Raw genomic sequence first — 24,222 nt, forward strand, 5'->3', positions numbered from 1 at the left:
GGTTACAAAAGTTGAAGTCTCTGCACTGTAGATCTTTCAAAAATTGCCCCTCATTTTATTCAATTAAAATAACTCAACAAGATTTGCTTTTATAAAACAGGGTGAACTTTTGAGATATGACCTTTTGAGTATAACTCTATTCTAAAGATAACTTTTGATCTGTAATGGCTAAATTAAAATACAGTGTAGAGGGATTTATTCATTCTTGCTTTTATGTGCTCTTCCTATAGTGTATATATTTTTAATTCAGCTGCAAAAAATAACATTGACTTACCACATTCCACCATCATTTTCATGTATTACGTGAACAAGATCTCCACTCTTTACCAGAAGCTCATCTGAACCTCTTTCATAGTCAGCCACTACAGTATATTTACCAGGAGTCTGTATTGAAGATATAAATGACTGTTAAAGGGGTTGTTCACCTTTGAATTAACTTTTAGTATGATGTAGAGAGTGATATTCTGAGACAGTTTGCATTTGGTTTTTATTTTTTATTATTTGTGGTGTTTGGATTATTTAGCTTTTTATTCAGCAGCTCTCCAGCTTGCAATTAAAACTTATATTAACATAGCAACTGTAAATTGATTTGAATAAAAGACTGGAATATGAATAGGAGAGGGCCTGTATAGAAGCACAAGCAATAAAATAGTAACAATAAATGTGTAGCCTTACAGAGTATTTGTTTTTTAAATGGGGTCAGTGACCCCCATTTGAAAGCTACAAAGAGTCAGAAGAAGGCCAATTGCTTAGAATTAGCCATTCTCTAACATACTAAAAGTTACCTTAAAGGTACACAACCTCTTTAATTCAGTGTACCATTTAATATACTGTATTTTAAAGCTAAGGAGCAATTTTGGTATTGGAATTTTAGGCATAACACAATTAGTGTAACTATATAACTACATAAACAGTCCAATGAAGTCACTGTAGTGCATCAGTCACATTTTTTTAAGCTGTGCATAACTATGATGGCGACTGGGATGTCACCGAGCTGTTCTAATATACTGTATGCGCTGACAACTAATAAAAGCAAAATAATCTTCCACCATTAATTGTATGCAATAGAAACATTGCTGCACTTTCCCACCTATTATTGCCAACCACCATAAATCTTTAGGGCACAGCTAATATACTGATGAAGTGGCTGTTCGAACACTGGTGCCCAACCTGTTTAACTTACTAGCTTGTACTCTGGTGCATCACCTGCTCCATCCTCTTCGGCATCGGAAGAGTTAATGGGATCTTCTTCACTAGACCAATCTTCATTATTTTCTTCAGAAACATCAAGTGAATGTGATGCTCTGTTCCAACCTAACAATGAAATATAAGTGATTATAGCAATCTTGTTGCATTTTTTTTTACAAACAAGTACACTGTACATACTATGTTAAAGCAAAACCCTCTTAGTCCCTTCCTATTGTTACTACTGCTATTAGTAACAGATGATACAGTATATTGTGATATACAGTAAGAGGCATGTAAAAATAAGATACACGCACAATCACATTCAGTAAATCCAGCTTGCAAAATACTTGGGGAGATTTTGACTACTAGGATGCTAGCTCATATTGCTGTTGTTGCCTACAATTTGAGCTTGTTATATTTCTCAAGGCAAAATGCAGCCAGGAGGAGACATGATGCAGGTTAATGTACAATCTTTTGTGCAAGTGTCCCATACAGAGAACTGCATGGATGAATTGCTTTGGGCATAGTAGTCCTTCACTGGTCATTAGGTTGAGAGAATGCATTTTAGTTTGTAAATCTCACAAGCTTTCTCTATACAAATGTAACACTCCGCATTTGAATAATGTGTTGGTATCTTATCTATTTTAAGGTTATTTAATGTCTGTATTTGAGCTGCACTCCACAGAGATGTCTTTCAACCTGTGCCCTGATCATCTGCCCTGGCCTGGTTTCTCTTGCACAGCCCTCGGTACAGCACTTCTGTAGCACTTTGTTTATACCAGAATGTGACTTTAAGGAATGATCTACTGAAGATACTGATTTCTGTCAGACTCTGCCTCACTATGCACCTTTGACAAAGCTGTGGTGATGAAATGCACGGATGCGACTAAATGTAACAAACCACCCTGAATTTTTCATGCTTCATGCAGAAGCTCTATGAGGTGGAGCCTAAAGGAACAGTCACACCGTTCTCTGAGACAACTGGTGTGTTTACATTACATTAGTTTATAAAAAAAAAACAAGCTGCTGTGTAGCCTTAGGGGCAGCCATTCGCAGCACAGGTCACATGTCAGAGTGACCTGTAGAATCCCATTGTATTTGAATACAGAGTTTATCTGTTATCTATTAAGTAGCCTGTGTCTCTCGTTTCTTTTTTAGCTTGAATGGCTGCCCCTACAGCTACACAGCAGCTTGTTTTTTTTTTATAAACTAATGTAATGTAAACACACCAGTTGTCTCAGTTTATTTACATAAACAATTGTAGTCTTTCTAAAGCAAACACAAAACCTTTACCAGTACATAGAAAAACAAGATTCTATTTTAATTACTTTAAAATGCTTCCTGTTCCTTTAATGCCTTTTTAGGGAAGACAATAGGTATTTAGCCTTGTAGCATGCCATTGTCCTCACTGTGCTTGTCAAGAAGATAACATTTTTAAGAATGTTATACAATGCATTCTAAAAATATAGATTTTAAATTCTAATGTAAATTTTGCTGTAATGTGAAAAAAAAAATTATATATAAATTATTATATCTGTGCAGAATAGAATATATGACCATTTTTTTATAGAAACTGGTGAATCTTCTTTTCCATTAGTAACATTGACATTTTTCAGGGTGTCGTGCTCTTCTGATTTACAAAATCCAAAATTGTATGCCTCGACCATGTGTTTGCATACATGCGTGCGCCCACAAAGCTTTCCAGAAAAAAAACAAACGCGGATGTAGATTTACAAAATTCATTGTGTTTTACACTCTCATAGAGATATTCTTTAGCAAGTGCAGTTAAAGATGATTATTAGGTCCTAGAAACACACACACACAACACACTATAGTTTTTAGCAAGCAGCTAATATGAAAACACATGCTCACTCCCTTGTTGCAAAAGCAAACTGGGGAAGCTCCCCTTGTATTCACTGCACACCAGTAAATGGAACCTTGCCTCTTCCATTCAGCTGAGGTGAGCTGAGCTATACTGTGCCACCTGGACTTTGTCCAGGTAAGAACTGAATGTTTATCTGTGAAAGAACTTATGATAAAGTCTGCAGTCCTAACAGAAAGAAATCCTTATATTAAAGGCATATGACCTACTTATCTTGTCTTTTACATGTAAATTATGATACATACATGGCACATAAGTGCTAACAGAGAAGATGTAAGCAGTGTACAAAGTTCAAGTTCGAATTGATCCCAATATTTTCTGCTACAAACTCCGATCAAATCCACTTGGGTTTTTTACACTTATTTATTATTACATTTTCCCAAAAATTTGATTTGCAGTAAAAAAATCTGATTTTCACAATTTTTTCTGAATTTTCTCCTCAACAAGTCTGAGATGCCGGATTTTCAGATTCTGACTTTTCCATCCTCTGGGTTTAATAAATTCTGAAAAATTCTTGATTTTTTTTAAAAGACCGATTTTATATATAAAAAAAAAAAATCACAAATTTTTCGTGATTTTTGCATTCAGAGTTTAGTAAATAACCCCCTAAATGTAATGTTCCCACCAGGCCCAGAGCTGTGGCTTGAGGGACCCAGCTTTAAGGCTGGCTAAAGTAAAATTTGATAAGGATGCCTCTTGGGATTTCAGCTTGAAGGTTCATTTTGGTTAGAAATGGGAGGGAATGTACAGCCCCCCTTATTATTCACAATTTCACAAGGAACTGTACTCCTGTAGTAAGTCTCAAACTCAAGAGTTACCCAGTGGTGTTGGTAGCTGCCAACTGTGGCCACATCATTTCTGTTCCCAGCCTTGGTCTTGGTCACTGGGGACCATGGGAATATACACTAGCCCAGGACCAAATTGGTTTAGAATATTTATGTAAATTGTGTGTTTGATAACAGGGATATATATATATATATATATATATATATATATATATATATATATATATATATATATATATATATATATATATATCTGTATATGTGGCCTACTGGATTATCAGAACAGTACTAAATATAAAAAAAAAAAAAAATCAATCTCCTGGCACTAGCTTACTTATAGCATTAATCGTGGCATGTCAGTTTTATGGAAGAAATAGCTAAGAATTAGTGGTATAAAGAGCTCTTTATCTATATTTTATAGCAAATACATAATTTCCTGCATAACTACACAATGTACTTAAGACATGCATATGGTGAGAAGAGCTTTTGTATCATTGTTATATATGAAATATTTTTACACTCTACCTCTTAAACCAAAGGGAGTTGGGTCGCTCTTTACTTCATGGCGTTTAGCTTTTTTGTCTGGACTGGCAGGAGAAGCTGCAGAATGACGAAGAGGTAAAACACAGAAAGACATAGATATTGAAAAGGACAGAATGATTATTGAGCAAATGCAATGCCTTTGAGTTTATCATAGAATGCGAGCTCTTTTATATTATATAGAAGGCTGGTTAGTTCTCATACTAATTTAAAACTCATATTAAATTGAAATGAAGGGCTACTTTATACCAACAGTTTTATAGGCCATATTTCGGCACACTTTCTGTGTAAACTCACATATAGTCATGAATCCTTCACAACCCAAACCCATATAATGTGAGATTTTATTCACTGCCAAATTATTTCTTTGCAGCCAGTAAATAATGAAATAATGTAGACTTTATGAAAGGCTATTTTAGCAGGAGGCAAATTGCTTTGAGTTGTGCAGCTTTATAGGCATACAGGCACATCTTAGTAGATGCACAGAAAACTGTAGACGTCTTTATATAAACTGTAGCTATATTATCTGCATAAACGATTTAAAGTTTTACACTGCCAATATCATTCTAGAAAGACACAAAGGCAAACATGTTAGACAATAAAGTATATTATGTTATAGTACATAAGTTGTCAGATGTAAAGGTGCAACTATAAAATGAAAAGAATAATTAATAATTAAGAACATGTGTGCTAGTATGTTAGTGATACCAAGGACACAACCTCTTCTTGAAGACCATAAAATTAACATGGGAAATATGTGTGATATTTAAACAGACACACACATACAGTATATGTTTGATACAGGCAGTTTAGAATTAATTGTTGGATAGGCAGCTGTGTAAATACTTTCAATAGTGAAAATTCACTAAACAAGTCAATGGGTGTCAAAATAATTTTGATGCTTGCCCCTTTTTCTCCCTCCTCAACCATAACTCTCTCTCATCCCCTCCTCATACCCCTTCCCTATCTCGCCTGTTTCCAACAAAGCGGTTACTTTCCCCTCCCCTACCCCCCTTACCATATCAAGGCTCAGCTGCAGAAGATGGAATAAGCCTCCAATGATTAAATCTAGCTTATAGTAACTCACTTATATGATGCACTGCATGTAAATATACCCATTGCCAATCAATATGCAGTTATCTTGACACCTTTTATCTTGAACTTTTGTTATGCTATAGAAAATGAATAAAAATTTAAATAACAAAAAAAAATAATTTACTATTGACGATTTTGACACCAGCGCCAATTTTTAGATGCGCGTCTATTTTGTCCAAATGCATTAAAGTCAATGGGTGTCTGAATCATTTTGACTCGCAACTGTTTTTTTTTCACAGCGGAATTTTCACAGGTGTATTTTCGACCCATTTTTGCAAATTTATTTGCGAGCAGCAAATGCGAAATTTCGCCGCAAATCCATGCCTGGCCCATTTTTATTTTCCCATCACTAACTTTCAGCCAAAAAGGTTATGCTCCATCCTCCTACTGAAAACATAAATAGAAGGATGGAATAACTGAAATAGAACAGGCAGTTTTATGATTAATAATATGCCTGCTAATGCAGCTGCACTGTGGGGCCTTGACATTTTAAACTATCCACTGAATATAAAATGATTTGAGGGTTCCTCTTAATTTGCAGTCAATTGGTATCCATTCATCATTCATAGACTGAAACATTTAGTAGAAATAAATGTACAATTCCATAAATATAACAATGCATGATAATGTGCAGCAATATCAAGTACTGGACAGCTTTTGAGTGAAGGGCAAGAGGAAGAAGGCATGCAGATATAAAAGAAAAGTGTCTGGCTAGCAGAAGAATGTGAGGATGGTCTCTGGGGTGTCAAAAGAGGCATCTATTGCCTCATTGTCTAAGGGTACTGACATAAGTATCTCCTACTACAGGCATGGGTTCTATTATTTAAGAACCTTTATCTAATAAGCACTCAAGTGTAGGAATGCCATCTCCAACAGAATCATACTTAACAGTTCTAAATGCTTTTAAGCTTTGCTGTTTTAAGCATAGGTTTATTAAAGCATGATGGGGGCCTGGAGGATCACCCTATGCCCCAAGAACCGCAGATAATAAATCCCATACCTTTATATAACAGTGTTTACAGATGAAAGAAGCATGCATAAACAACGATTATGGACCTCCCTAACTACTTAAATCTACTTATGTTGATATATATATGAGCTACAATGCCAGACTAGGATCAGAGATAATTAAATGCATGATTAGGTGTGCAACATATTGGGTAGCTAATTACCTTTTTGACTTTTGAGGTTTGAAAAACCCTGCAAAGTGAAGCGCTTTTTTGACAAGGCAGAAGAATCTGAGGTAGGACTAGTAACTGTGTCATCTAGAAATGAGAGATACAGAAGAGAAAAGGCCAAACTAGAACAATATTGGGAGAGAAGTGAAGAAAATGTGGAAATAACAAGCAGAGCTCAAGTATTTAGAGAATATGATAGGGTATAAAAAACTAGAGATTTTAGATGCCTTCTAAGCGGTATACAGTTACTGATCTGAGTACTGAAACTTTAGCTCTAACGAGTCGTGGGAATGCTAACCTTTACCTTTTTCAAGGTATTTTGGTACAGACTTTAAGGAGACATCTGGATTCAACAGAGGCTCAGTTTTTCTTTCCTCCAGATTTTTGGTCTTCCCGGATTTATTTCTCAGAGGACTGAAAATATAACATTGACAGCAGAATTTTAGGGTGTGACAGATTTTATTGTATATTTAAATTTTCCTGTCGAGAAACTGAAATATTAATAGATAAAAGTAAAACTATTTTATCATAGATACATCTGCAGTTTCTACAGTATTTCTAGGCTGAACATGAAAGATGCTATACAAGATAAAAATGTCCTCAGTTTCATGTCTGTACTATTCGATTCACTACACTATGCACTCTACTGTACTTGTGAAATGAACTTACCTATTATTGGATGGAAGAGCAGCAGGTAAGCTGTTTGCCTGCTCTGTTGATTTGTGTTGGTTGGCATCTGCAGAAAATTAAATATCCAAGAATTTTATTTTGGGATCAATCTTAAATTTGATATTTTTTATTTTGCTTGAATCAGTTAAATATGATTTTGCTGAAGAGCTCCTATAAACTGTTGTAAACTGATTAACTGTTTGTAGAAATTAGCCAGTAGACGCAGCAAACCTGGGCTTGCTCTGTCCCCAAAATGAATCTGTCATTATCCCTTGCACGGGTGAAACAATATGGCTGGCTGATCTAGACACTGGTTGTGGGGCCCAGTAGTAAATATGACTAGTAGGGTGTCTACTGATTCTAAATCATGATGCAATTTTGTGTGAGAAATCATTTTCCCAGGGGAACTCAATCTATGCTGAGATTTCTAAGAGAAATCGTGTTTACCTTTGTGTGCCTTTAATTGGTTTGTCAGCACCTTTCTGACTTCATTTACCCAGGTGGCCTTTACATCTGGGGTTGGTGCCTATTAAATAATACAAATCTCAATTTGAGTAACAATAAAACATTTATACAATCCCATATTTTTGTACATATATGTATGTACGGCAGTAGACTTACCTGCACAATATAAACCTCCTCCCTCGCATTGCAACAAATTTCAAATTTCCTATTGTCTCCTTTCACATACTCAGTAATTCCAACAAACATCATCTATTAAATGATAAAGCAGAAAATGATCAGCTGCATGAAAGGCACAGATTATTAAAGCTCTTCCACAGCAAACTGATAACAGAGAGGGAAAACTGTTGGCTCAGACTTAGCAAGACAGTACCCAACTCCAAGTTGTTGGTCAGCCTCCGACTATATCATGCTTATAACGCCCCGTGTTTATAAAGCTCTGTGTATTTTAAACCAGTTAAGACACTAATTTTGCCAATTCCCATTTTGCTAATTTCCTTTTCATTGTTAAGTGTGAACTATGGTCAGTGGTGATAAATTCCAGACTTTTTTATTTTATGTCCTTGGTTTCAGGCTTAGATAGGGTCTTACATTTAAGGAATGTTTATAGCTGTAGGATGGTGCCTTCTCATATCCCTCCCCAGTCTCATCCCTCTTCTTGCAGAACAGCACAGCCTTTTCATGCAGAAACAGGTGTCTTTGCATTGGTTTAAACCTCGCCAGATCCTTCACTTTGGAATGACCCTTCTTGTGCTCTGTCCACACATTAAATGATCCTTGCATTAAGAGTTTTCCAAGTTCATTTAAGTTCCCCTGAAAAAACAAAAGAGTATAAGTCCAGTTTTATTGTTGGTATAACACCCTGTACAATTCTGAAAACGCAAGTAGCTGTCAAAATACAGGGAACATTTAAATGACCAATGCTTAAAAATATGCTTGTAAATAAAACAGCTGCCTGGGGTGGCTCCTGAGTTTGTTGAACAGTTAGCATCTACAAATTGTTTTAAAATGAGTAGAATGAGAGCTAATCCCGACATTTAGGGGCCGATTCACTAAGCTCGAGTGAAGGATTCGAATGAAAAATACATCGAATTTCGAAGTATTTTTTGGGTACTTCGACCATCGAATGGGCTACTTCGACCTTCGACTACGACTTCGATTCGAACGATTCGAAGTAAAAATCGTTCGACCATTCGATAGTCGAAGTACTTTCCCTTTAAAAAAAAACTTCGACCCCCTACTTCGGCAGATAAAACCTACCGAAGTCAATGTTAGCCTATGGGGAAGGTCCCCATAGGCTTGCTAAACTTTTTTTGATCGAAGGATTTTCCTTAGATCGTTGGATTAAAATCCTTCGGATCGTTAGATTCGAAGGATTTAATCGTTCGATCGAACGAAAAATCCTTCGATCGTTCGATCGCAGGATTTGCGCTAAATGCTTCGACTTCGATATTCGAAGTCGAAGGATTTCAATTCGAGGGTCGAATTTCGAAGTATTTTTTACTTCGAAATTCGACCCTTAGTGAATCTACCCCTTAGTGTCAGTGAGTTAGTGCCTAGCATTTTATTAAAGGAACAGGAGAGTTAAACGAACACGGCAATGCATACTGAACAACTGTTTTTTAACAGATATGTTTGATAACCAATTAGAAAAAAAAGGTATAGTGCAATTACAATTTTAACATTTCATTTACATTTCCAACTGGCCTATCACAGGACATAATTGAAAATAAATCCTATCAATGCCTTTCCTAATGTTTTTTAAAAAGGGGAATTTAAAAAATAGCATAACATACCTCATATCCGGTGATTGCTATCTGATGCATGGAATCATTGACAGCTTTAAGAATGCCCAGTATAGAGGCTAGTGCTTCCTGAAGATCTTCAGCTCCTTCACAGTTTTTACTATACTTTAGCATTTCCTGTGTACCAAAATAAATCATTGATGGTTTAGTTATGAAAAAGTGATATGTTCAGGGGTTTAGAAATACTATAGCCCTGGCACACAAGATGTTTGACCACAGAAACAAAAGAACAATTTTGACAGAACATTCAGGCAATGCTGGATTGCAATCATTCCATCCAAACTGCAAATTTTATCTGCTGATTCCTCTAAATTCTTTTCTGATATGCAATGCCCCACACACAGATTAAAATTATTTAGCTATCTGTGTGGATGAACAAATTATATTTAAACTGGCCAGTTTCGCCCTTAGGTCAATTGTACGGATAGCCAAACGAGCTCACATATAGGAGTAACACATTGGGCTGGGTCTGTGGGACACCAGGAAAAAACCCAGTGGACCACCGGCCCCGTGGACTTGCAGCCACGGTGGGCCCTGAAGGCTCCAGTCCGACCCTGCGTATACTAGACCAGTGGGATTACAATTGGTTGATGTGGATGTGCGGATGGTTTAAGTGTACACTGAAAAAAATTGTGATTTGGCTAAGTACATGAAAAATGCAGTTTGTTGGTCTTATATACAACCCTTTTGAAATGTCAGGTTAAATGTTTTAGGTTCCAGCTGTGCACTGGTTTGAATTAACAAGCAACTTTGGTCTGTTGGCAGTTCTTTAGGATGGCACTTACTCATCATTCTCCCTCTTAATAAGAATGGCAATTGAGTCACCTTAGCCTACACTTATGTGTATTATTTTTTTATGTACTTTGCTCCTCTTAGTAGATAAGTCTAATAAGAAATATACACACTGGGGATCATTTATCAACTTTGTGCAGTGCCGAATGATTCGCACAGTGAATATATTTGCCCTGTGCATGGTTATATTTATAAAACTGGATAAGAGTGGTGTATTTAATGTGCGAAGAGTTTTGCATTTTTTTTCCATAAGAGCTTTTTAATTATGGCTAAAATTGCATATTGCAAAAATGTATTCAAACATTTACACCACGACTTTGGTGGCGGAGAAAATATTTGCAAAACATTGTATCAAAATGCAAATTTAAATAGCTGTCAACGTTATTTTTGCACACAACAGCCTTGTAGAATGGCCACACTCATGCAAACCCATTTCTGAAAATTTGTTCACAACGCAAATTTGCAAATTTACTTGCTTTTTCACGTAAAATAATAGTTAATTAACCTATTCAGCTAGGTCAGACCCACAGGGCTCTCATTAGATAATCCCTGTCCATAAGGACAGGCCCTATAAGTAAAAAAGATTATTCATTCCACAAACAACATGAACTGTTTACAATATGGAATAGTATGCTTGGTCCCAAAAGCTAAAATATCAGAACAATATCACTGCTATAAAGTAAAGTGCTGCAACTTCATAGGCTCATGTCCAAGTGGCTGCATGAATAGGAAACACTGCATTTCTATGTGCATAACTAGAGGTTTGACAACTGTACCTTTAACAGTAGTTGATACTTTGTTATCCTTTGCACAGGTTTTAAAAGATAGGAGTCCAGGCTTAGCTTATGGTCCAATTTCCTTTGGCAATCCTGCCAATCAAACAAATACCATTTCACGTATGTATCATGTTTAAACTAAAATTACAGGTATTATAATACACAAAATACACAATGGCAAGTCTTGCAGAACCACCCGGGACAACATATGCAGGAGTTAGGTTGCATGCTCTATCTGCAGGGGTTTCCTTTATATTATCATTCAAACAGGTTAACTAACTCCAGATGTAACTGGCTCCTTTGTGTGCATGTGGCAGTAGTTGATACAGGGACTGTTGTGAATGATAAACCTTTGTAAACCACAGGGGAATATGCTGGTTCTATGTAAATAACAAAAAAAAAAAAACATTACCTGGAAGAAAGCAGCATCGGAGCACTGCCTCCACAAGCTCTCTGACCTTGGCTTGTTCTGACAGTACTTTTCATAGATTTGGAAATCTTCCATCTGTATCATGAAGTAAGAGGAAAAGAGGTCTGCACCTACATGCATATACATAATACAAATACACCAAGAAACCAGCACTCAGACTCATATAGTGGCATCGATGTATGTGTGCTTATTAATTTCACTTAACATGACTTATTTGTTTCACTATAGCATATTTATGCTCCTACTGTATGTTATAGTATTTTTACAAAAAGAAGTTGAAGTAAATTATAGATAGGAGATTGAGTTTCAAAGCATGTTCCTTACTACCTTATTTTATTTTATTGAGACAGTAAAGCTCAAAAAAAAAGTTCGAGTTCTGCTTAATTTGTAAATTAGGTACATGAATAGACATAGTACCATTTGCAGAAATGTAATTTCCATTCAACAAAAAACTTCATGATGGGCTGCGGCAGACCTGAATTCTGGGAACCACTGAAAAGCAAAACACAGCTTTCAGTAGTGGCAGCATTGTAATCCATCTTTGCTCTCAATATTTCAGACATTTGCTAACACATACACCATTGAATCATTTTCTTTTGACATAAGGATATAACCTAAAAAGCCTCTGTTGAATTACCTACCCTTTCCAAAAAACACCTTCCCACTAGTTCTGGATAGTCCCTGTAATATTCCAGCTCTCTCAAAAATATTCTACAAAAAACAGAGAGAATTATAGCATGCAACAGTAAAATATACTGAAGGGAATACATATCCCAATGAAATATAAATATATATATGAAAAAGTTTACAAGCATTTTCAATACGAAGCAAACAGTGTTTAGCTTATTGAGCATGTCTAAACCTAGTGTTACTCAATGATAAGTAGATATAGTCATTTTCCAGATGTTTCTGCTTTGACTCAACAATAACCTATCAAACCAAACCAAAATGTCAACCTATGTTACTATCAAGCCTTTTTTTTTAAAACTGATTTCTGAATATAGTTTATATACATCTGTTTGTTTAAACCTGCAAAACTGCAAACAAATTACTGGGATAAACAACCTGTTATGAAACTGACAAATTTCTTCTATGTTGCCAAAAAGAACATCCTTCTTGTTCTGTAGCACTGAGGGGATAAGGTCTATTGCTAGAGGGTTATTCATTTCAGCAGCATAACCCTGCAAGAAGCATGGAGAAAAATATATTATTTATCCATCTAAATATGTTTACAAACTGAAATAAGTCTGACAGTAGAAACATTCATGCATATCTATCATAGTCAGTGGTACAATGCACACACACACATCCTCTAATAAAGTGATCCCAAACTATGTGGCCGCCACTTCTGTGGGTGATAGAAGTAGCAGTGGTGGTGGAAGGGACAAGGAGGCTTCTCTGAAGGTCAGTTAGGGTGAGAACTGGTCAGAACTTATTTGCGGACATAGATATTCTTAAAACTGTAACTGAAAGACAGATTCATCTGTCCTATATTTGTACTTCATCATGAGCTAAGGGGTTCCCTGACCAAAGTTTGGACCTTAAAAGGGGCATTAGTCAAAGGTTGGACCTTTAACAACCACTGCTCTATGATCCCTGTTTATATCATGCCAGGAATTAGCTGACATTTAGTAAAAGGCTGTTATATGTCTTACTGACAGCCTCCTCAACCGTCACAGCCTTTGTTTCATATCTAGGCACAATCAAACACAAGGGCAGGACTATACTTAAGTTTCCTGTGTGCCACACAATCAAATTATTGCCCCCACCTTATTAAATTACCCCTGCTGATAACCTTGGCGTAAAAACAAAATCAAAAACAACAATACATCAGGGATACATCAATGAATACAGACACAAGCTATTACTGAATGTGACTGGTTTATTGTCCAGGGAAGGGGGGGGGGGGTACTTCAATATATCATTCTGCTGCCAGAATGGAAGTGACAGGATAGATTCAAAGCCTCAATAAATGTAAAATTGCTTCTAATTGAATATCTGAATATATCAATTTATCCTTGAATACCTTGATCACAGATAGCAGCTCTTCTGCATATACTCTTTCTGTCTCAATAAGTTCATTCATGACATGCCTGCAAAAAATAGAAGCAGATAACAAGTTAATAGTTGCACATACATTCTCTTATGCTTTTTTTATATAAAGCAAAGGTGAAAACTATAAACACACAAGATGGCCAACCACAGCTCTGTGATTGTCCAATCAGCTTCAGATGCCTCTGAGGAAGCTGATTGGACAGCGAAACGCGTCAGGCAGTGGGGACGGAATGGTGCAGGGTTTACATGTGAGTGCATATACTTTTGGACAGAGATGTGAGTGAAATATTTTAGGATTTTAAAAAAGTTTTATTAAACGATTTACACTAAAAGAAGTCTTGTTTTATATGTGGGACCTTATGAAGTGACGGAGGAGGAAGGAAGCTGAAAAAATAATATTACATGCAAATTTAGAACTGTTTTCTTGTAAGTAGGCATTTTGGCTGACTCTGGTGGAGGTTACACATGCATGCCTAAAGGATTCGATGACCATACAAAGGGAAAAGCACATGGGATACCCTCTTTTAGTTGAAAGAGTGAACGTTTAAAGGGGAAGTAATCACATCGCCTTATTCCTATTCCAACACATGGGTGCAGATTTACTAAGGATCGAATTTCAAGGGTTAAAGAACCCTCGAATTCGACCCTCGAAGTAAAATCGTTCAAATATCGAATTCAAAGGATTTTAGCGCAAACGGTTCGATCGAACGATTTTAAGCGATCGATCGAAGGATTTCTATTCGATCAAAAAAAACTTAGAAAAATGCTGTGGAAAGTCCCCATAGGCTAACATTGCACTTCAGTAGCTTTAATTTGGCGAAGTATGAAGTCAAAGTTTTTTTTTAAAGAGACAGTACTTTGATTATCGAATGGTCAAACGATTTTTACTTCGAATCGTTCAAATCATTCGATTCGATCGAATTTGACCAATTCGATGGTCGAAGTACCCCAAAAATTACTTCGAAATTTGAATATTTTTGTATTCAAACTATTCACTCGAGCTTAGTAAATCTGCCCCATGGTGTTAAGTGGATAATTTTTCAAAAAAAATACTACACTATATTCCGCTTTTTGTTGTGTGTTTTCTCCATTGCCAGAAGTGCTGATCCTTTATTTTGTGAAGCAATATTACAGTTGAGAGACTGAAAGAGGACCGGCAGTAGTTAACAGGACTAAAGGGACTAACTTTTTCTCCTCTCTTTTATATTTTTAATGAATCATGACTGCTGTCAGTTTGCCCTTCAGCAAAACTGGAAGGTAATTTGCAATAAGGGAGACGCTAGTAATTCTCTTTGTTTCATATATCCAATGGAATATGACTGTACAGGAATCTCACCATGTGTGATTGGATTTACTATGCACACAATACCCTAAACTGCTCTTGTTCAGTGCTGGCTCCAAGCCTATAAGATTTTGTCTGTGAGAGGATAAAATACAGCGGATCAGATAAGGAATATGGAATCAGAGCCAAACCATAACAATTTTACTAGCCCACTGGAAATTTTGAGTACACAGTATTCTTGGTGATGCAAATGTTCAGGACTGTGGCTGATGTCTTCCGCATAGGCACATACCTGTTCTATAATTTCTCCTGCATTAAGTATACTAATGTACTACTGACACTTAGTCAAGACTTTCTGGTTATTTTAATTGGAGTGACGTTCAGTGACATCTATTTGTTGCTGTCCTTAAATATAAATATATATAAAATATGAAAAAAAATTAGATAACCAGATCAACAGTATTGATGACACAAACATTACAGAAATGCTTTAAGTCTGTGTAAGAAAAGGTATTATTTTTAAAATTGGAAGTTACATAATAAAATCAGGTCACTACTGGCAGGAGGGCCAGATGCTCCCCTGATGAGAGTCTAGGTTATGCGGCATTGACCCAGAATAGTTTAGGGAAGGGAGTAGGTATAAAATAAATTGTTCAGTTACTTTACTGCTATTAGTCATTTACTCCTTTACATTTGGACAAAAGCAACATATAACAATATCTAAAGAATTTATCAATGAGCCTTGCCATTAACAAGTGTTGTTGACCCCAAGAAACAAGATAGAAAAAGATACAAAGACGGATTTGGCCTTTTTCAGCAGGATTCGGATTTGGCCAAATCCTTCTGCCCGGCCGAACCGAATCCTAATTTGCATATGCAAATTAGGGACAGGGAGGGAAATCGTGTGACTTTTTGGCACAAAACAAGGAAGTAAAAATGTTTGGTTCGGTATTCGGCCGAATCTTTCACGGAGGATTCGGCCGAATCCAAAATAGTGGATTCGGTGCATCCCTATAATATATTTGTTATAGAAACACCCCACATTTCCAATTAATTTACCCCATCTTTCTCATTCTTAAAGGGATACTGTCATGGGAAAAAAAAAAAATTTCAAAATGAATCAGTTAATAGTGCTGCTCCAGCAGAATTCTGCATTGAAATCCATTTCTCAAAAGAGCAAACAGATTTTTTTATATTCAATTTTGAAATCTGACATGGGGCTAGACATTTTGTCCATTTCCCAGCTGCCCCATGTCATGTGACTTGTGCCTGCACTTCAGGAGAGAAATGCTTTCTGGCAGGCTGCTGTTTTTCCTTCTCAATGTAACTGAATGTGTCCCAGTGGGACATGGGTTTTTACTATTGAGTGTTGTTCTTAGATCTACCAGGCAGCTGTTATCTTGTGTTAGAGAGCTGTTATCTGGTTACCTTCCCATTGTTCTTTTGTTTGGCTGCTGGGGGGGAAAAGGGAGGGGGTGATATCACTCCAACTTGCAGTACAGCAGTAAAGAGTGATTGAAGTTTATCAGAGCACAAGTCACATGACATGGGGCAGCTGGGAAATTGACAAAATGTCTAGCCCCATGTCAGATTTCAAAATTGAATATAAAAAAATCTGTTTGCTCTTTTGAGAAATGGATTTCAGTGCAGAATTCTGCTGGACCAGCACTATTAACTGATTCATTTTGGAAAATTTTTTTTTTCCCATGACAGTATCCCTTTAAGCACATTCACCACCCCAAATAAATTTCTATCCAATTTACCCTCAATATTTTTCTCCATCCTGTGTGAACACACAATGTAGCTTCAGCTTTATGCCATTATGTCACTATAAACACCTAATTTAACTTGAGCTTTGCCCCAATTCCGTCTCAAGGTCTTCCAGAAATAGCATCATCACACCCATTTATCTCATGCACATCTTATACTCTGTCCCAGATGATGATTCCCATACTTAATTGGAGACATATAGCATAACATATAGCATAACTAAAAATCCATCCTAATATAGTAGGCAATATTGAACAATATATGGTCCTGGTTTCAATTTGGGCTAAAAGTTAATATTATCCTTTATTGGAGCTCCCTATAAATCTGCTATGGTCCCTGTGTTTCAAATGAGGGGTGGGCATGTCCTAATGATCCCCGCAAGGAGAAGGATAACCAATCACAGCCCTGCATTCAGAAAGGCAAAATACAGGTTTCAGTTCCCTATCAGGTCAGCCCAGATTCTGATCCTGGTTCCTATTCTACAGTGCAGTATGCTGAGTGATGCTGGCTCCTATGCACAGCCTGGAAAAGGATGCAGCAGAAAGTGGAACAGATGGGTGGGTTCTTGCAGAAATGTTCAATAAATCAGCCAAAACACTTTTTCCCTGCTACACATTCTTGTTTTTTTGTTTACACAATATGTCTCCTTTAATCAAATGCAACTCCTTTTCAAGCCTTCCACAAAAGGCATTAATTGCACTCATTTTCTCTCATGCAAATGTTTTCAGGTTGTCACAGTTACAACTTGTAGAACTATTTAATTGTCCTTAAGAGTCATCCTCAGTGATACAACTGCCTATATTTCCTATGTGGTACAACTGCCTATAAATGTATTTATATACATTATATGATGTAAAAAAACATATGTATCAGGATAACAAAATGATTTTAACCTTCTTAACACTGCTAGATTTTCTTCATCCTCCATCTCTGATGTACTTCTAATCTGATTACCATCCACTTCAGTCTAAGGGTAGAAAATAAATAATCTCTGTTAGGAGAATGTGATATTTTATTAGTTATGTTCAGTTATATTTGCAATCTGGTTTTATTTACCCTCCTTGCTACCCTTGCTATCTTTATGATTGTTCTTGCACAGTAAATTGCCCAGCTACTTAATTTTACTTGTCTGCTTAATGTTGCACAATTCGATTCTCAAAAATTGTATATAAATTGGGTATAAAGTATCAGCAATTGATACATGTTACACATGTTAACTATGCGGGAGCTATGTTAAAACAGATTTAAATAATGAAACAACTAAAATAGATTAAATTACAGCATACAGTCATACTAACACACACAATCTTTTTTCCTGCATTATTTTAGTTGATAGATGACTAGAATCATATCATATTTACTTAAAATATACCCCCAACAAAAACAACCCATAATCAATGAAAAATAATTGATATGTCTTTTCTATAAATACCTTGGCTCTGCGATAATTTATCCGACGCTGAATACTTCCTCTGTTATATGTGCTTTCAGAAGACCTACGAAGACCTAAAAGAAAGAAATGCTGCAAACTTATGGTATACTTTCAAGAAAAACATTTACTTGGGAAATACTGTATGCTGTAAGCCTACAGCCTATTATTAGAAATGGTGTGCCGAATATATATGATGTATAGCATGTTAAATGTTAAAATCAAATTTCTACATTTGTATACTATCCATACTTTACCGGTCTATCAACATTGCAGGAAAGTAACTTGCTAAATGGGTTTTTGAATTAGATCATGAGAAACCTCTCAATATTTCACACAATGTGCTCCCAATAAAATGTGCACCCAGCGGTTGGGATATGTGTGGTGAGTGTCCATAAACTGTTACAATGCTATGGTTCTGTCCGAAGCAGACAATACAAACTAGGACATTTGTTACCATAGATTTTTTGTGCCCCCCCCAGTACCATTACCCTCCTGTAAGTAAATACAATAAAATTCATGTAGGCATCACAGGTACACTTGTTTACTTGGAGAGGAGGTAGGAGACTTGGAAATTGCTTCTGGTCTCGGGGCAACTGGCTGGATAGGTCTGGTTTGCTTTGCTGCAAGTTTTCTAAGGCTACCTTTCCTCTTCTCAAACATCTCCTGCAAGCTTTCCTGCTTCTGGTACACTTTATTGACATGTTCCTAGGGACAAACAACATTTAGTCTTATTTGCAGACAGCCAGTCTTTTGTTTTTTATTTGAACCATCAACTATGAACTGTAACATATTGAAAGAAATGATTGATTGCCATATTACACAATGGATAGCTGCATCATAACTTTTGGGTTCTGTGGCTACTTTAAGCCCAGCAAAGCTGTTTAAGTTGCTTTTAATTAAATGTTATTTTAGTAGCTATAGTTTGCCCCTGTGAGGGTACACTGGTCAGCTACTGTACCTTCTACATAAACATTGCCACAAATAAATTAAAATGACATGATTTCTATAAAGTACCTGGAGTTCTGGAGTCAGAATCGAGTCATACTTCTTCAAAATAAAAGCCAAATCTTGCAAAGTTATATCTGTGCCAGTCTCTAGAAACCTTTCAATCTCCTGAAGTGAAGCTTCTGCTCCATCCTGTGACTGGAACTTATCCACAGGTTGTGAAGCCAGCAAGTAAATCCCCTCATCACGCCACTTCATTGACTGCAATGAGAGTGATTCATTATGTATAAGAAAACAGCAACATGAGAGCAGTGTCAATCCTGCAATGTCATGTAAGGCAATTTACAAGGCCTAAGGTTGTTTTATTACTTGAACACCTCTATAGAACAAGTCAACAGGATGGTTGAATAAGAAGTCATAAAAGTACCTTCTCCAAATGTCTGTGCAATTCCAAGGATTTGTGAAGGTTTTGCCGCCTCTGCTGAATGGTGCTGCTTATGCTCTCACATAAGTTGCCAATCTCATTGCATTTTGGAAGGATGGAGTCCACAGCATAGTGATTACTCTGAATGAGCTGATCGCCTTCTCTGGCTAAATTCTGGGCTTCCTGTAAAACTTCCTAAATAAAGAGAATGATAGTTCATTATTACAGATGTAGCTACATTGCCTTTAATAATATTTGTATTTTGTTTATTTGTAGGTTATTATAAAAATGCATTAATTTAAACTAAACATTATGGCCTATGGTCTCACCTTTAACATGTTATGCCTGATATGAAAAAAAATGTGTTTACATAGATCATTGACAGTAAATGTACCACTTTACCACAGAAAAAAAAAAAAGTCCCAGGCAACTCTCTACAAAATTATTTTGTATTATACCAACAGCCAACCGTAGTAAATAAGACTGTGCAGAATTTCTTGAGTGAATTCTATAAAAATTTTTATTTCCGTTGTTAACATTGCCAATAGTCTATACTGATCAATGAAAAGAACAAAAACCCCAAAAGCCCTACAAATTGAAAAAATACATGACATGCTTCATAGAGCACCATACTTTCTGATACTTCTTGACTGTAGCTACAGTTTTACCCATACACTCTTCCATTATGTTGTGGTGTTTATTGATATTTGATATAATAACATTTTCTTTGAATCAAAAGGATACAGCTCAAACAATAATGATACTGTCTTACTTGGGATTTAACCTCAAAGTTGGAGAGGTCCTTCAGATTGTGTTCAGCATGGGAGCAGCTGTTTCCTACATCTTTAAAAGCTTCTAGCCTCTCAGAAATATCATCCAGGCTTGTAGAAATCTAATTCAATATAAGACAAAATTGTAATTTTTTAAGTCATGGGTCCCCAGAACACATTCAGTCATTATAGACAGTGGCGTAACTACCGGGGGAGCAGGGGGTGCAATTGGGCCAGGGCCCACACCCCAGGCCCACACCCCCGCAGTCACGCTGGCTGGGGTCGGCTGCAGTGCAGCATGGACAAGGGTGGGGGGCGGGGCGGGCCCGCCCCCACCTAGTTCCGTCACTGATTATAGATCATGGCATACAAGCAAATAATGGGAAACATTTAGAGAACACAGAACTTGGAAGAAATACATATATAGAAGTTCTTCAGTAATCTAGCACAAACAAGCAAAGTAGGAAAGTAAAGCAGGATAATACAAGTGTCTCAAGTTGGCTCTGGTATCAGTGAGTCCTTCTGACCATAAAGATAAACAGCTGAGTGAATAGAACAACTGAGAATAGTAGTAACAGAGCACCTAATGACAATGTGCCCCTTGTCATACGGGAGAATAGCATGTACAAAATGTCACTGGCACCCAACCTGCTGCAGTACAGAGCATGTTTGTAATATAATAAAAGTGCTAAGATAGAGTCATACATATTCTGGAGCTGTGAAATTCAGGTAGTAGCAGGCTTTATCCATGAACGCAGAGAAATTGGCATACTTGGCAGGAGAATTATGGGATAATGTATACTGCTGCAGTAATGGAGCAATGTTAATATCTCCATGAAGAGTATGGGAGCAGTGACCCAGGGGATATAATGTGTAGTATACAAGAACTGCAAGGTTCGCAAGATGCAACAATGTTACTGCATAGCTCACTGTTTGTATGAAAGAGAAGATGTGGTGGGGACAAATACATTAGATGTAGAATAACAAGCACCAGACTTGATGCTTTATCTGATATTTTAACCATTTGTATCAAGGTTGGCCAAGAAATGGCTTTTCCAGCTGTCAAAGAACTACAAGTCCTACAGCACAAGGAGAATACATTTTGCAACTACAAAAGGATGTTATATGAACAGATGGAAACTTGCCTCTCGAAAGTTTAGCTCAAAATGACGTAGCTGTAAACACTGTTCAAGCTTCTGTTGATGTTTAGACCAAAACTCATCAAAAGCTGCTTCTGTTTCATTTAATTGCAATAGAAGCCTGCACATAGAAAAAAATACATACTTGTTAGTGCAAAATGCTGAGCTGGCCATAGGTCAGAGCTAAAGATTGCCTTTTTCTTTATGTACTGTATGTATTTATATAGAGCTATGAGATTTTACAATACAATAATAGCATGACTAGGAACAAGCATTGCAATTAAAAATATGGAGTAATGCTCCACAAACACAAAATACTGCTTTTTGGAGGCAGCAAGCTGAGAAGGAAGAATTGGAAGCATTGCAAGAAAAATACACATTTGAACATGATCAGCCTATAATGGAAATTAACTTGGACAGTAGCTGTAAGGTGGCCACCTGAAAAATGCCCTGCATTTGCTTGTATCTTGCTCCTATAAGTGCAAAGCACATCAGGGAAGATTATACTGAACAACTATTTTTTAGATAGTAAGAAAGCTGAAACATGTGCAAACTGTCACAACCAGTTTGTTTACATTCCTAAAACTAAAATAACAATGAGAATCAATCCATCCAGTTATTGTTCATTGTTTTCCCATTTAAATACAGTAAGAGATTGCAACAGGCTATAAACAACAAAAGTCATAATTTAATTGTATAGGGAAACAACCACATTATAATTTTCACTGTGAAAAGAACTCTCAACAAATGTTTTTAAAAAATGTCCTATTTCCAAAGTTTGGGACCCCTTTGCCTTAGAGTCCAGCATCTTTTAGTTAAAGCAAATATAAAGGCTTTTTTTCTGTAATTCGTAATGCAGAAAGTTAGAAAAACCTCTGCTTGTCTGACCTGCAGCTCTAGGACTACAAATGATGATCTGATGCGCAAATAAATGGCAACCGCTGAGCCTACTACTGGAAAACCCATTTCAAGTGACCATGAATGCAGCACGGTCACAAAGGCCTAGTCATCAACAGATAATAGATTTAAGAGGTCGAGTGTATATGTTATACATGTTATTCATCTACAAATTTACAGTGGAATTGACTGGATAATTTTTAACAGAAAATGTAAAAAATATATTAAAAACAGATACTTGTCTGCAATTCTCCTTTATGGTTGCCATATACTAGAAGATTCGCTCGTTTGGTGACTTTGCCTCACCAAACGCAGGGCAAATGATCAGATTACAACAATGGGAATGGACGCAGACTGTGGTTCTTCACAGTGAGGTTGTGAAATGCACTGCCGGCTGATGTTGTGACGGCTGATTCTGTTAATGCCTTTAAGAGTGACTTGGATGATTTTTTGGACAGACATAATATCAAAGGCTATTGTGATACTAAACTCTATAGTTAGTATAGGTATGGGTATATATAATCTATGTGAAGATATGGAGGGGTGTGTGTATGAATGCTGGGTTTTTAATTTGGAGAGGTTGAACTTGGTGGACTTTGTCTTTTTTTTTAACCCGATTTAACAATGTAACTACATAATATTTTGAACTTCCAGCAGCTTGCTTGGATGATTTAAGGCTCACCATTTGCCATTATAGCACTTAATATTGAGTGCAATGGACACCATCATGCTTGACAGCCAGTAAAAAAAAAGCAGTGATATCAGCAAGCAATACACATAGCACTTAATTTTTTTTTCCAATAATTGTGTGCAGCTCTACATATTCCATTTTAAATGTACTGTTTATTAGCTGTCCCTGTAAAGGCAAATGGTAAGCCTTAACTTGCACCGTTTGCACAAAATGTAGTGCTTTACAATATATTTTTTCACTTAGCATATTTCCCCATATATTAAATAATCCTTTATGAATTAAATTAGAGAGAAAAAAAGTGGATTAATTTTAATGTTGATAATGTACATAATTTTATTTAGCAGTAACAAAGTGATTTGTCAAAGTTGTTTATGGAACCCTCAAGTATACAGTATGTGTAAAAGATGGAAATCTATTCTGCTTCTAACTTTTTAGAGTTTGAATCTGCCAATCTCTAATGATGGATCTGCAAGAAGTGGGACTAAAAACATTTTTTACATGCTGTATATTATGGGGATCTGGAGCACTAAATAGAAGTTAGGTTCATATTTATAAAGGCAAGATTACACAGTTGGAAAATGAATATCCTTTAAAAGTCAACAATAATTTACCAAGTATAAAAATAGGATTTTCAGCGTAAGGACTGGAAGGACTAGTATAATTTTACACAAATCTTGGGTATAATGACATATTTAGTACATAGAACATTAAATCCATTCAATGTACAGTGAATTTTAGTTTCTTAAGTCATAAAAAATGAGCTACAGTGCTCCCTTGGTCTACTGCCTGCTTACAACACAGACCAAAGTTGGTTTAAAAAGAGTTTAGCAGTGATATAATGTGATGCTACTTTGCAGTTAGTAAAGAATAAGTTATAACTTACAGGGCAGTGTAGTATGAAAAGTATTGATGACTGATATGATGATAATGAGTACAAGTTAGAAGGATGAGCAATTAATTTAACTGAAAGGATGAACCATTAAAAAAAACTATTTATAATTTGGTTTGTTTTCTCTTAACAATCACTTAAAAGGGGATAGTTTCACTGATTGCTTTTTGTGAATCCCATACTCATGTGCCCTAGCATTCCATGACTGCACACAAGTAAGCTATGGCAGATTTACCTTTCCATTAATATTTCCCTTGGGTTAGCATCTCACTAGGAGTTATTTATAAAGTTCGAGCAGCGCATTTTTATTCGAAAATGGTTGTATT

The 24,222-nt window shown here is 36.3% G+C and overlaps 1 protein-coding gene across 8 annotated transcripts in view; it reads right to left on the reverse strand.

Moving 5' to 3' along the window:
* Positions 1-24,222, reverse strand: part of LOC108709735 (guanine nucleotide exchange factor DBS) — a 105,494-nt gene that overhangs the window by 5,000 nt on the left and 76,272 nt on the right. For 7 of the 8 annotated variants that reach the window (XM_041584239.1, XM_041584240.1, XM_041584243.1 and 4 more), the window contains 22 exons: positions 21,426-21,540; positions 20,283-20,402; positions 19,514-19,705; positions 19,156-19,347; positions 18,687-18,846; positions 18,142-18,215; positions 17,603-17,676; positions 13,629-13,695; positions 12,668-12,783; positions 12,244-12,313; positions 11,585-11,677; positions 11,173-11,265; positions 9,596-9,721; positions 8,391-8,612; positions 7,959-8,051; positions 7,785-7,863; positions 7,338-7,404; positions 6,973-7,082; positions 6,663-6,755; positions 4,381-4,455; positions 1,184-1,314; positions 275-384 (listed from right to left, as the gene is read on the reverse strand). In XM_041584239.1, the coding sequence (XP_041440173.1) occupies positions 275-384; positions 1,184-1,314; positions 4,381-4,455; positions 6,663-6,755; positions 6,973-7,082; positions 7,338-7,404; positions 7,785-7,863; positions 7,959-8,051; positions 8,391-8,612; positions 9,596-9,721; positions 11,173-11,265; positions 11,585-11,677; positions 12,244-12,313; positions 12,668-12,783; positions 13,629-13,695; positions 17,603-17,676; positions 18,142-18,215; positions 18,687-18,846; positions 19,156-19,347; positions 19,514-19,705; positions 20,283-20,402; positions 21,426-21,540 (2,472 nt within the window). The remainder of the gene's footprint in view (positions 1-274; positions 385-1,183; positions 1,315-4,380; positions 4,456-6,662; positions 6,756-6,972; positions 7,083-7,337; positions 7,405-7,784; positions 7,864-7,958; positions 8,052-8,390; positions 8,613-9,595; positions 9,722-11,172; positions 11,266-11,584; positions 11,678-12,243; positions 12,314-12,667; positions 12,784-13,628; positions 13,696-17,602; positions 17,677-18,141; positions 18,216-18,686; positions 18,847-19,155; positions 19,348-19,513; positions 19,706-20,282; positions 20,403-21,425; positions 21,541-24,222) is intronic. The other variant, XM_041584242.1, reaches the window with a different exon arrangement.

This window comes from Xenopus laevis, chromosome 2S (assembly GCF_017654675.1).
Source record: "Xenopus laevis strain J_2021 chromosome 2S, Xenopus_laevis_v10.1, whole genome shotgun sequence".
Lineage (NCBI taxonomy): Eukaryota > Metazoa > Chordata > Amphibia > Anura > Pipidae > Xenopus > Xenopus laevis.